The sequence below is a fragment of the Vulpes vulpes genome, chromosome 2, assembly GCF_048418805.1.
Source record: "Vulpes vulpes isolate BD-2025 chromosome 2, VulVul3, whole genome shotgun sequence".
Lineage (NCBI taxonomy): Eukaryota > Metazoa > Chordata > Mammalia > Carnivora > Canidae > Vulpes > Vulpes vulpes.
In genome coordinates this window covers 18,282,010-18,294,957 of record NC_132781.1, presented here as the reverse complement: position 1 = coordinate 18,294,957, position 12,948 = coordinate 18,282,010, and the positions used below count along the sequence as shown (strand labels likewise).

The following is a 12,948-nucleotide window of genomic DNA, read 5'->3' as shown; positions in this document are numbered from 1 at the left end:
CTTGTCCTTCTGGAAAGCGTAGAGCCCCAGGGAGTCGAGGTTGGGCCCTCCCTCACCCCTAGCCATGGCAGGGTGGCTCTGAGGCAGCCCCTTGTCTCTCTGCAGCTGAAAGAACTCTATGGTCTCCTGAATGAGAACTACGTGGAGGATGATGACAATATGTTCCGGTTTGACTACTCCCCGGACTTTCTGCTATGGTGAGCCATGAGGGCTTCCTGGTGGTGGCTTTGGGTGGGGCACAAGGCAAGGCTGCCACGGTGGGCCCATCTCATCCCTGCTAAGAACCAGCCTTTGAATGGCAAATTAGGGTGTCCGTTTTGAGTTCTCACATCTGAAGGAATCTCGTTTCCGGTGGAGCTAAGAATCGAAATCTTACTTAAGGCAAGTGAAGGAGACCCTTTGTAGCATCAGTACCCAGAAGAAGGGATGCTGTGTTATATGGTGACTTGGTGTGAGAAAGAAAGAAAAGACCTACTGAGATTGAAAGAAAAAAAAAAAGTGTCATTTTCTATCCAGTTCCTGAGCACACTTGGTTATATGGTTACTTGCTCGGCTGAGTCAAGCAGCCTCTCAGTGCCATGTTGAGTATCCAGGAATGTAGAGACACAGCACTGAACTGGAGAGGGACTGCCTGAAAGGAAGACTGAGCAGGCAGAAAGAGGGGGTGAGGATACCCGGAGGGCAGGTGGAAACCAGAGCTCCGGGGGCTCCATGATCACTTCACAACCAGGGGACCCATTGGATGCTGACCCAGTGAGGCTGGTCCTCTGACTTCAGTTATCAAAATGAGTGAGCACAAAGCAATGAGATCAGGTACAAAGTCCTCAGTATGACAGCCTTAGATTGGGTGGATAAGTAGGCCAGGTGGGCTGAGCAGCAGACAAGGCCTCTGGCTTGATCCCACTGGTGTCCAGGAGGGCTTGGTCCTCAAGAGAATTTAGCTACCCAGGGAAGTGAAACAGGAGGTGAGAACAGACTCAGCTGCAGAGTGCAGGCAGCCTGCCCAGCCCACTGGTCACCTGCAGCTGTGGCCTCTGTCTCTCCTCTAGGGCTCTCCGGCCACCTGGCTGGCTCCCCCAATGGCACTGCGGGGTTCGAGTGGTCTCAAGTCGGAAACTGGTTGGGTTCATCAGTGCCATCCCAGCAAACATCCACATCTATGACACGTAAGCACCGGGAACTCCACCCCCACCTCCCCACCATCCTGCTTGGTCTGAGAGTGGGGGAAGAAAAGATACCCCATCTTCCACAAAAGAGGGTGAAGAGGAACTCAGGTGCTGGGAATAGAAGCTCATAACAGGAGCTGTCCCTTTTGCTCTGTGTTGTTGCTCGTTCTCTTGTTCATGATCTGGGCTGGATGAGGTCCACCATGAGGGCTGGGTGCTACCTACACAGGGGCTCCGCGTTTGCACTTGAACCTGTCACATGGTGGTGCACTTGAGCAGCCTCAGAAATGGGCCTGAAGCCACTGTGACTCAACATCCAAACAGTCACAGGGCTTGTGAGCTCTGCTCTGTATTTTCCCTGGAAACACCAGAACCATCTGCCACAGTTCTCTGGGCTTTGTAGGCCTGGGATTCTTGTGGGAGTCAGAACCCTTAAAACTCCTGGATAGCCCTTGACTTACTCTGGGGTGCCTTGCCAGCTCAAGGTGGGACTCCTCTCCCTGCTATTGGGGCAGATCCTGGTGGTACCTTTAAATAAAGGAGTTTGCTTAAGTCCCACCTATCTCTGAAAGTGGGGTCTGGTTCAAAAGACTGGGTTCCTTGCCTGGTGCAGCAGAGCAGCGAGGAACAGGAGGAGCCTGAGTACTGGTTGCCGGGTACAGGTGGCAGCAGAACGCATGCCTGAGCTGAAGCCCCCCCCACCCATGGTTGCTCCAAGGTCCTGAAGGGGTTACCTTCCCCTTTAAAAGCCTGGTCACTGGGGTGTTTCCCTTTCTCTCCAGAGAGAAGAAGATGGTAGAGATCAACTTCCTGTGTGTCCACAAGAAGCTGCGCTCCAAGAGGGTGGCTCCAGTCCTGATCCGGGAGATAACCCGGCGAGTTCACCTGGAGGGCATTTTCCAAGCTGTTTACACTGCCGGGGTGGTATTACCAAAGCCTGTTGGCACCTGCAGGTAAAGATCTCTTGAGAGGCACTCAGGGTCCTGGTGTGCCTGCTTTGGCTGAAGGAGCTTGTGTCACTGAGTTGCAGCTCTGGCCTTCTGTTGGTGCATGCCCGAGAGTGTCTTGCTTCTCTCTGTCTGATAAGATGGCTGGTAGGTTCCCATAGAAGCTGGGTAGGAGGTATGGAAATGACGGGGGAGATCGTAGGAACAGACTGGAGAGCCAGTGCCCTGTCCAGAGAGGTTAGCCATTCTCCAGTCCTGCTGAATCTGGCCTTCTGGAAGCAGAAGATAATTCTGCTGGGGTTTTATTGTAGTTTTTAAAGTCCAGCACAAAACTGGATTTTGATGGTAAAAGTTCAAGACTTTTAAGCAGTTGGCTCCATTTTGTTTTGAATGTTATGTGGGCCAAAGAGCCCACATCTGCTCCCTGTGGGATCAGATCCCTGTCTGATCCCTTTGTGATCCAAGGACAGCCTCTGGACCTCAGAAAGCTGTGTGAAGCAGTTGAATATCTCTGCCTCAAAAATTTGAGAAGTGAAAGACCAGACAAATGCAGTAGAGGAGGAGAGGAGGATACACATTCCGAGAAGACTACAAGTCTTTTCGTGGATTTGGCTCTTGTAATTGGGAAAGAAAAATAGAAAATTCAGGAAGAGCTGTGGCAGCTCTGCATTTACTGGGGGGAAGTAAGAGAGCCCAGCACCGGCCCTGGCGCTCACGGGGTGGAGCGGGGGGAGGGGGGGGGGCCTGGTGTGTCTCTCGCGCCACCTGCCGGCCATCTAGAGAGCTCCATGCCTTCCCTCAGTGGAACTTGACAGAGTCCTCTGAGGACAGGACATCTGTGTCCCCCACAGGTACTGGCATCGGTCCCTGAACCCACGGAAGCTGATTGAAGTGAAGTTCTCCCACTTGAGCAGAAATATGACCATGCAGCGTACCATGAAGCTCTACCGACTGCCAGAGGCCAGTGGTGCTGGGGGCGATGGGCAGGGGTGGGAGAAGCAGAGGAGAGCCCGGCCCTCAGCAGGACCGTAGTGAGCTCTGGCGGGGCGGGGCGAGTAGGGGGGTGGTGTCAGAAAAGTGGCCCAACTCAGGGTTTCCGAATTCCTGGACTTTCTGTCTCTGTTGTTTCTGTTGTCTATAGCAAGAATTTTATTTTAGTCTGACTTTCTTGGTCTCCTGTGTCTGCACCTGGATGGACTTCTGTGTCCTCTGTTGATGAGCTCAGGAAACACCTATTCCCTGTGATTGTAGCCCAGGTGAAGCATAAATAGAAAGATAAACCTGGGGATGCCTGGGTGGCTCAGTGGTTGAGCATCTGCCTTTGGCTCAGGACGTGATCTCAGAGGTCTCACATGGAGCCTGCTTTTCCTCCCCCCCCCTTTTTTTTTTTGCTTCTCCTCCCCTTGTCTGTGTCTCTGTCTCTCTCATGAATAAATAAACAAAATATCTAAAAAATAAATAAAAGAAAGATGAACCTGCTAGCTGAACTGCAACACCACCCAGAGCCCATGTAAATAAGCTACAGAGTGTCAGCCTGGCCTCTGTCAGTCAGGGAAAGGAGGGGTGACCCCAGCCTGTGAGGAAGTCCAGATTTCTAATCCCAGTGCCCTTGATCCAGATTTGGCCGGTAAAGGAGTAGGCAGCCTGGAATCAGCTGGTTTTCTGTTCTGGGTCTCAGTTTACCTAGTTTTCCCATGAAAGAAATGCTGTTTCTCGTTCTCTGCTTGTGCCTGGTTTCAGGACCCTAATGACCTGAAAGTTGCTTTTCCTCCCACAGAACTTCTCTGGTCCATGTCAGCATGGTTACTGGGTGCCTACTGATCAAGGGGCTGCCTGCCTGCATTTGTCAGCCACCACACCGGCTTAATCACCCTGGGAGTGGGCTGATCAGCACTGGGCCTGGGTCAGTGGTGTCCTGTTTTGAGAAACTGTGACAGATACCACCCCGAAAAACAGATTGGGAACAGGGGCTGTGATGGGTGTCTCTTCCTGTTGTTTGTTTGTTTGTTTGTTTGTTTGTTTTTAGGGTTTTATTTATTTATTTATTTATTCATTCATTCATTCATTCATGAGAGACATAGAGAGGGAGCCTGATATGGGACTCAATTCGATCCCAGGACCCCAGGATCGTGACCCTGAGCCAAAGGCAGACACTCAGTCATTGAGCCACCCAGGTGCCCCTCCTCCCGTTGTAATGACAGATTTGTCCTGAGTTCTAGGCAGGCAGAGAGCATTCTTTTTTTTTTTTTAAAGATTTTATCTATTTATTCATGAGAGACACACAGAGAGAGAGAGAGTGTGTCAGAGTCGGTCAGAGACACAGGCAGAGGGAGAAGCAGGCTACAGGCAGGGAGCCCAATGCGGGACTCAGTCCCCAGTCTCCAGGATCACACCTTGGGCTGAAGGAAGCGCTAAACCGCTGAGCCACCAGGGCTGCCCCAGCAGAGAGCATTCTTTTTTTTTTTTTTTTTTTTTATTATTATTATTTATTTATGATAGTCACAGAGAGAGAGAGAGAGAGGCAGAGACACAGGCAGAGGGAGAAGCAGGCTCCATGCACCGGGAGCCCGATGTGGGATTCGATCCCGGGTCTCCAGGATCGCGCCCTGGGCCAAAGGCAGGCACCGAACCGCTGCGCCACCCAGGGATCCCAGCAGAGAGCATTCTTAAAGTGATGTCACAGCCAGAAGAATGTCTCTGGACCTCCCCACCATGGGTGCTAGCCCCTTCCAATGGCAGAATTTGAGGTGTCCTTGTGGGAGCTACCATGTAGGAATGAGGTCAGCAAGTGTTCCCTGGAGACCTCAGGATTAGTGAGGAATTTACATGGCTGAGGTCCTAGAACAGCTTGCTTATTTATTTATTTATTTACTTACTTATTTATTTCAATTATTTATTCATGAGAGACACAGAGAGAGAGAGGCAGAGACATAGGCAGAGGGAGAAGCAGGCTCCCTACTGGGAGCATGATGTAGGATTCGATCCCAGGACCCTGGGATCATGCCCTGAGCCAAAGGCAGACGCTCAACTGCTGAGCCACCCAGGCATCCCGGAACAGCTCTTTTTAAAAACTGTTTCTACACAGGGAAGCAGTTGTATTACGCAGTGAGCGAGTAAATACTGTATATAAACTGTAACTCCACCCTGCTTTCAGCTTTGGCTGACCCCACCTTTGTGTGTTGGGCCTTTGGGGATGTTCTAGCAGCCCCAGTATTTACTCCCGAGCATCACATGGGTTCATTCCATTGAAGCCTTTCTTAAGAAAAAGCAGCTGTGGGGTGGGATCCCAGTTTAAGATGAAGCCCCAGGAGTTTGGTGTTTTTCTTCTGAATTTAACCGGCATTAGGCCCTGCTGGAAGCAGGCTGGTGCAGCAGGGTCTGAACAGACAGATGGGCATCTGGTGTAGACTCTGCTGGGCCCAAGGGTTAGGCGAGAAGCTGTTCTGTGAAGTGCTCTCTGAGTCTCTGGGAGAGAGACCAGTGTGGGAGATCAGCTATGGCTCAGTGGGACAAGGTGGTGAGGGTTTGGAGGAGCAGAGCCAAGCAGGGCTTCACTAGGTCAGTGAGTAGCCCCCAAGCTGGGCCCACTCCAGCACGTCTGTGAGGCTTTTGCTCCATCGTGGCACCATTGACATTTGGGGCTGGGTAATTCTATTATGGGGCCTGTCATTCATTATAAAATGTTTAGTAGTGGGACACCTGGTGGCCCAGTCAGTCAGTCTCATTCACTTAATGTCTGCTTTTGGCGCAGGTCAAGATCCCAGAGTCCTGGGATTGAGCCTCCTGTCAGGCTTCCTACTCAATGGGGAGCCTGCTTTTCCCTTTCCTCCCTGCTGGTGCTTTTTCTCACTATCTCTGTCTTCCCCCCTCCCCCCCCCCCCCCAAGTAAATAAATACGTTTTAAATGAAAAAAGATATTTAGTATTTCCCTGGCTTCTACCCATTAGATGCCAGTAGCACCCCTCCTCCTAGTTGTGACAGCTGAAAATGTCTCACAGTATTGTCAAATACTCAAAATTGCCCCCGTTGAGACCCACTGGGCTAGCAGAATGGAAAGGACAGTGAGAACTGCCAACTGGTCCAGTTGGAAGGTCTTCTGCTCCATGTTAGGGAGTTTGAAGGAAGGGAGAGGCCTGATGGGTTGTGTTCTTTGGAAGGTAGCCTGGGCCTTGTGGATAAGAGATTGAAGCAATAGCCTCAGCCAGAGAGTGTGGCCTTCCCTGGGAGGGAGGGACCAGAAGACACTGACAAGGCAGGACTCATGCCTGTGTGCCTGGGGGCAGTGGGTGGGAGTGGTTCTCTCACTCCCCGGGGGTGACTGGGGGTTCTCTCTTGAGGGCCTCGGTGAATGCCTCCAGGGTTAGGGTAGGAAGGGATACAGTGTGAAGTTTTTGGTACCTTCAGGACTTGAGAGGGAACCAAGATGCTCAGTGTCAGCACATCTGATGCTGTCTCATCTGTCTTCCTTCCAGGCTCCCAAGACAGCTGGGCTGCGACCAATGGAAAAAAAGGACATTCCAGTAGTGCACCAGCTCCTCACCAGGTACCTGAAGCAGTTCCACCTCACACCAGTCATGAGCCAGGAGGAGGTGGAGCACTGGTTCTATCCCCAGGAGAATATCATTGACACTTTTGTGGTGGAGGTGAGTGGGGAGGGCTGTTCTGGGCCCCCAAGAGGCATTCTCCTCAAGCAGCTAGGGTTCCCATGCTTGGTGACTGGAGACCCAAATGACAGATGGCAGTGTCGCCACCTAGACTTCCTTGGTCCTCTTTGCTTGGTCCTCCCTGAAGACTGGAGGTTGTAGCTTACACTTGCTAAAATGATAACTCTCTGGACTGGCGTGAGCCCTTCTTGCCTCTGCCCCTACCCCCAGCCTCTGTGGATGGCAAAGTAGGGAGCACTAGTTCCCTCTTCCTCTGGTAAGCCTTTGAGCGCTGCCTGTCATGCTTGCAGGAATGCTGGCCAGACATCAGGGACACAATCTGGGGGATTGTGGGCTGCAAGCAGCCCCTGACAATGTGTAGGGAGAGTGCTCAGCAACTTCGGCCCACAATCCGTCCTGGATTTTCCTTCTGGCTCAGTCCCCAAGTGCCCTTGGCCAGTGTGTTCTCTTTTGCCTGCACATCCTATTTCAGTGTGCGCCCATTCATCTAGGGCAGGGCTGTCCTGGGGGTGGTATGAGAGCAATAGGAAACATTCCGTTCCCTGGCTGTAGGTTCCCCATGCATGTGTGACATTGCCTCCTTCTATTGTTTTCCCTTTAGAATGCGAATGGTGAGGTGACAGATTTCCTGAGCTTTTATACGCTTCCCTCCACCATCATGAACCATCCAACCCACAAGAGTCTAAAGGCTGCTTATTCTTTCTACAACGTCCACACCCAGACCCCTCTTCTAGACCTCATGAGCGACGCCCTTGTCCTCGCCAAAATGGTGAGGAGCAGACTGGAGGGCCTGGAGATGCGTGGGGATGGGGCAGTGGGAGCAGTGGTGAGCACAGCTGCCCACGGGCTGGGGCTGCCAGCCCTCCTCGGCCTTGCGCTCTGCGTAGAAAGGGGCCCAGCACTTCTCAGCCAGCAGCTCAGAACTAGGAGGGAGCAAGGAGCATCCACATGAAGTGAAGGCATTGAACTCCTGATTTATTTCAGTGAGTTTCGTTCTCACGGGAGGCGCTGCCAAGGAGCCTGAATAGCCAGGCCTGCTCCAGGAGTAAAGGGGTTCTCCTTACGACTTCCCCAGCGTGGGAATGGGGAGTTTGGTCTCTTGTCGTGGTGAGTCACTGGAGCGGCTGACTGTAGCGCATTGGGGGGTGGGGTCCAGGCTTTTTTGACACCCAAAGAGGTCAGCGTCAGCCCTTCATCATGGGTCCTGCCTGAACTGAGATCAGTCCACCTGGGCTGGCCAGATGGGAGCCCATCCAGCCTGTGCTCTGTAAGACCTTCTGGTTGACTTGGTGAAATGTGGGAAATATCTTTGTCACAGCCTCAAAACAGCATATCAGCTGCCGGAAAGTCACAGGGTACACAGCGAAGACCTAGTAGTTGGGGTGTCTGGGGTGTAAAGGGACAGAACAAATGTGAGCAGCTGATAGGAGCCAGCTTCTCAAAGGAAGTACTTCCAGGCTTGGTCTCCAGAGAAGACTGTGCAAATGACTGGTGTTCTGGGGAGGCATAACATGGAACAACAGGAGCAGTGATCTAGACGCTGCATACACAAGTATGCATTTGGTGGGACACCGAGGAGAGGCCGGGTGGGGTGGCGCTCCCAGTGTTGCAAGCACCGCCCCTAGATAGCCCGCGCTGGCTGGAGTTTGGAGTTTGGAGTTTGGAAGCAGCCGGAGCTTCCAAAGGGATTGTCCTGGCCACCCATGCTGTATGGCCGTGCCATGGTAGGAATGGGCAGGAAAGCGAAGCAGCTTTTATCTCTATTCATCTGTTCTTATTTCTCCCTGCTGCCCTGCAGAAAGGGTTTGATGTGTTCAATGCACTGGATCTCATGGAGAACAAAACCTTCCTGGAGAAGCTCAAGTTTGGCATAGGGGACGGCAACCTGCAGTATTACCTTTACAATTGGAAATGCCCCAGCATGGGAGCAGAGAAGGTATGTCGTCCATGCCGAGCGCAGCTGGGGTCAGGGAGTTCTTGTCTCCAGCAGAGATGGTGCCATAGGTCTGAGCCTCAGCATTATTTGGGCCCCCAGAAAGTCACCTCCCTCTGATGGCCAGACTGGCAGGGTCCGCATTCCCCCTCAGCAGCTGGCGTGAGGGTGGCAGAGGAGACTGGCCCTGGAGCCGCACAAAGGCAGGAAGCTTGTCTCCAACTTCTTTCCCCACAAGATGAGCCACCTTGGGAGGGCATTGGAGACCACCTCAGGGAACTGCAAGTCCAGCTGCCTGTGCTTAGCTGGGAAGGTTCTAGTCTAAGGATCTGAGGGGTTTCCTCTGCTGGGCAGCTGCCCGCATTCCAATGTAATCCTCAGCCCTTCCTCTGCCAACTCCAGAGGGCAGCCTCAGCCAGTGGTGTCATCAGCATTTACAAAATAGTGATAGAGGAGCTGGAGGGAAGCCTTGTGACTAGTGTTGCTCGGGTTGCTGGCAATTGCTTTCCTTGAAAGATCTGATAGATGAAGGATGCCCCTCACGGAGGTTGAGTAAGAGCTCCTGGGCTCAGCCTCGTGGCACTGTGCCAACTCAGTCCTTTGGGACTTTTCAAGTCAGGTGGATAGGGGGTGGGGAATAGTGGGACAGACTTGGGACAACTGTTGACTCAACTCTGCCTCTCCCCATCGGCTCTCCTAGGTTGGGCTGGTGTTACAATAATCAGTTGCCAGTGAGAGTCTGGATAAAGCCACTGAGAAGTCACACCAGGAAATGGAACCCCACCACTTGTTGGTCCAATTTTCACAAACGTGAGAATCCCTGGCAAAGGGAACAGAACTGAACCGGCTTTACCAAACCGCCGCTGAACTTGACAATTGTATTGCAATGGCGTAGGCTGCGTGGTGTCACCTCTGGCCGTGTGATGTCACCTCCGGCCGTGTCTCTGGTCTCCCTGTTTTCCAATTAATCACATCCTTCTGCAGCCGTGATCAAGGGAATGTAACTGCTGAAAACTAGCTCGTGATTGGCATATTATGGAGTTAACGGGTGAATAATAAAAGTATATATATATATATATATTATATATATATAAATATTTTAAATACCTTTCCTGTTCCAAATGTACAAGGATGTTTGGTCTCTAATGAAAAACTGAATCCAGGTCATTCCTCAGAATTAGAATCCAAGGACAGTGCCAGAGAAACACATGTTGGTACAGTGAATTGTTTTGTTCTGAAAGCAGGCATTGACTTTTCTTGGGGGAGCAGGAGAAACAGGATGTGGGCAATCTTATCTAGTCCCCCTTCTGGATGGGCTGAAATGATTAGCTTTGAGAAGGCAAGGACAGGTGGAGGGACAGTGCCGAGCTGGGGGTGGGCTGAGAGGTCACAGAACTGCAGGTGGAGTCTTGGGTGGAGCTGACCCTACTGGGGCTGTCCTGCAGGAGCCAGGCCTTTTCTGCATCCTGACGTTGGGCAGTGGGGACATCTGTGGAAGCAGATTTCATTTATGGGGTCCCTTCTTCCATCCTTGCCCTGCTCTGTGGGAAGTCGTCCTGCCAACTGATTTTAAAGGGCTCTTTAGCTAGCTGTTGCCAACCTTATAGGGATGAGTCGCATGGGACATTGTTTTTCACTGCCTGGGGTGACTGGCAGTTTGAAGGGGACCTCTGACCTCCTTGTAGCATCTGGGACCTTGTGGAGACCATACCAGTGCAATCCCTGCTTAGCTCATCGTAGAGCAAAGAGCCAGCACCCTGATAGCCCTAGGGTGGCTGGCCAAGGATGGCATGGGGACAATACCCAGACCCCTTTAGCCACCAGCCCCTGGCCTGTGCCTTCCAATCCATTAGCCATCACTTGTGCTCCTTTCCAAGATGCATAACTTGCAAGTAGTAGCAAGGAGCAGTGTCCAGACGCCGATCTGGATTTGACAGCAGAAATGATCTCGTGTCGCCATTGTCTGAATCTGATTTTCGCTGGTGATGTCTTGTGGATCTTTGTGGTGGTGGTGGTGACGGTGACGGTGACGGTTATTGATGCTGCCAGTTTCTCCAAAAGCGATGGAGCCTCAGGTCACGTGGCTGTCCGCGTAGGCATTCCTCAGCTGCGCTCAGCCAAGTCCCTTGGGGAGCATTGAGCTGTGGAATTGTCAGAAACCCACATCCAGGCTTGTGTATAACTTTGCATTGGGAGAAGGTAGACAGGAGAGCAGGGCATGTGCGTGAGCGAGACCTGGCTGCTTTCACCTCTCGGCCACTTCTGGTGGGGAGGAAGTTTTAGCCGACTCTCATAAACTGGAGCCATGCTCTGCAGGCTAACAGAGCTGAGTTTCAGGCTTTGGGTTTGCCAGAAGGCTAATTGTGCAGAGTCCCCAGAGCTGGAGGAAATCATGTGCTAGGGCTGGGGGCTGTGCCACCTGCGCCACCTGCTCTGGAGATGGCTTGCTGGGCCCAGCCTGCGCTCCACTGTTCTGCATTCTCATCAGCGGCCTCTAGGGGCCTCCCTTCTCCCCGTTGTTCCCTTGCTGCAAACCGCATGCACCAGCGATCATGGCTGACCTGTGACTCCTTGACTCCAAGATACCCAGACCAAAGAAGCTGCTGTTCTTAGCAAGATGTGCACTGCATTCCACAGACAGGAGGAGTCGGAGAGGCAGGGGCTTGCCTTTACAGCCTCACAGACAGCAGCCAGCCAACGCCCCGAGTCCCAGAGCAGCTTACCCTGTGCATGCATCTGAGGATATCAGAGAACAAAGTGCCCGACTCTTTCCTACCTGGGGCAGGACCTGGAACTTGGAAAGGCTTCCTGTGCTAGGCTTGGTCAGCTCTGGGCCAGGTCCCAGGGCAAGCTGCTGCTGAGGTTAGGTGTGCATAGCAGCCTCTGGAGTGAGCTTTGCCTCAGCTGACCCAGGCCACAGGATGGAAACCAGGAGTCCATGGCTGCTCTGGAAGAAACCGGTCTCCTGGAAAGACCCCCCGTATCTCCCTCCAAGACCGCGTGGCCTGCTTCTTGGACTCTGCTGTTGTGTCATGGTAGGGACCCTGCCCAGCCCTAGCCCTGAGCACCGCCTCCCCGGGCTGCAGCTTGGTCCCTGCTCTTCATCTTTTTGTCCAAACAGTTCCCGAGTTCTTCACTCCACCCCTTCCAGGACTTCAGGTCAGAGAGCTCAGAGAGAACCATTGCTTGGGGTCCAAGGCCTCCTCATAAGGAGCCCTGCAGGATGGTGGAGCCCCAGCCAGCGTGAATCAAACAAGGGAACGTGAATCAAACAAGGGAACGACCCTGGGGCCTCCAAGCTCTTCACCTGGGACCTGCCTCAGGCAGCCATTGTTTGACGGCCTCCTGGGCGTGGCCCTCACTCTCTGCCACCAGTACTCCCTGTTCGCACCACTGGGCTTTTTGGACTCCCATGTTTCCAGATGTTTACCTCTGCCTTTGGATTGACTACATTTGACACCTGGGCAGTCTTATGGCCTCTGATCTCTGTTTAGGGAGAGAGCTGGGTAGAAAGGAGGCCTTGGCTCTGGGTGGAGGCGTATATAGGGCTCGTCCCCCTGCCCCCACCATGCCTGCTTTCAAAGACACATCCAGTTTGAAGGCTGGCCCACACCAAGCCACCTCAGCACCCAGTTTATGGGAAATTCAGGCCTTGCCTGCAACTCTCACCTAACTGCCATTGACCCCCCTGACTCGCTGGCTCATTGAAGCCCAGGCATGGGGGTCCCTGCGGTCTGAATTCTTTGCCTAAAGATGACCAGCATTTAACCAACTGAAGGGATGGCCCAAAGGCCTGTAGCTTCATGAAGCTGCAATCTGGGAGAGGATAAGGACCTGGTTGTCAGGCCAGGGGAGCATATGCATGAGCATATCCCTGGCCAGTGCCCACCAGGGGGCGGCCTTCTTGTGGCCTGACCCACCTGCTCCGGAACCAGAGGAGACGCAAATCATCTTTGGTTTTGCCCTACAGCAAAGTGAAGGCAGGCCTGCCAACAGGCTGTCTGTCTCCTAGGAGGTTGTGTGGGACATTCTCATTCAGTTAAATTCAGAGATACTGACTGCAGGCAAGGTGTGCTGAACCTGGGAACAGGAGGGGGAAGCTTCACTTTTTGTCTGAGCTTTTCTCTGGGCTGTGGGAGGGGCATCCATTTCCAGGGTGGGGGAGGAAGTACCAAATGCATTGTAGTTCCACTGGTTACATCTCACTTGTTTCTAATAAAGGAAGCAGCTGAACCAAA

At 52.7% G+C, this 12,948-nt stretch overlaps 1 protein-coding gene across 1 annotated transcript in view; it reads left to right on the top strand.

The window, feature by feature from the left end:
* Window positions 1-12,948, top strand: part of NMT1 (N-myristoyltransferase 1) — a 34,599-nt gene extending 21,651 nt beyond the window's left edge. Inside the window, exons 5-12 of the mRNA XM_025986880.2 lie at window positions 106-197; window positions 1,050-1,166; window positions 1,949-2,119; window positions 2,965-3,073; window positions 6,586-6,756; window positions 7,379-7,546; window positions 8,576-8,713; window positions 9,411-12,948. Coding sequence (XP_025842665.2) covers window positions 106-197; window positions 1,050-1,166; window positions 1,949-2,119; window positions 2,965-3,073; window positions 6,586-6,756; window positions 7,379-7,546; window positions 8,576-8,713; window positions 9,411-9,431 — 987 coding nt within the window. The 3' untranslated portion in view covers window positions 9,432-12,948. The remainder of the gene's footprint in view (window positions 1-105; window positions 198-1,049; window positions 1,167-1,948; window positions 2,120-2,964; window positions 3,074-6,585; window positions 6,757-7,378; window positions 7,547-8,575; window positions 8,714-9,410) is intronic.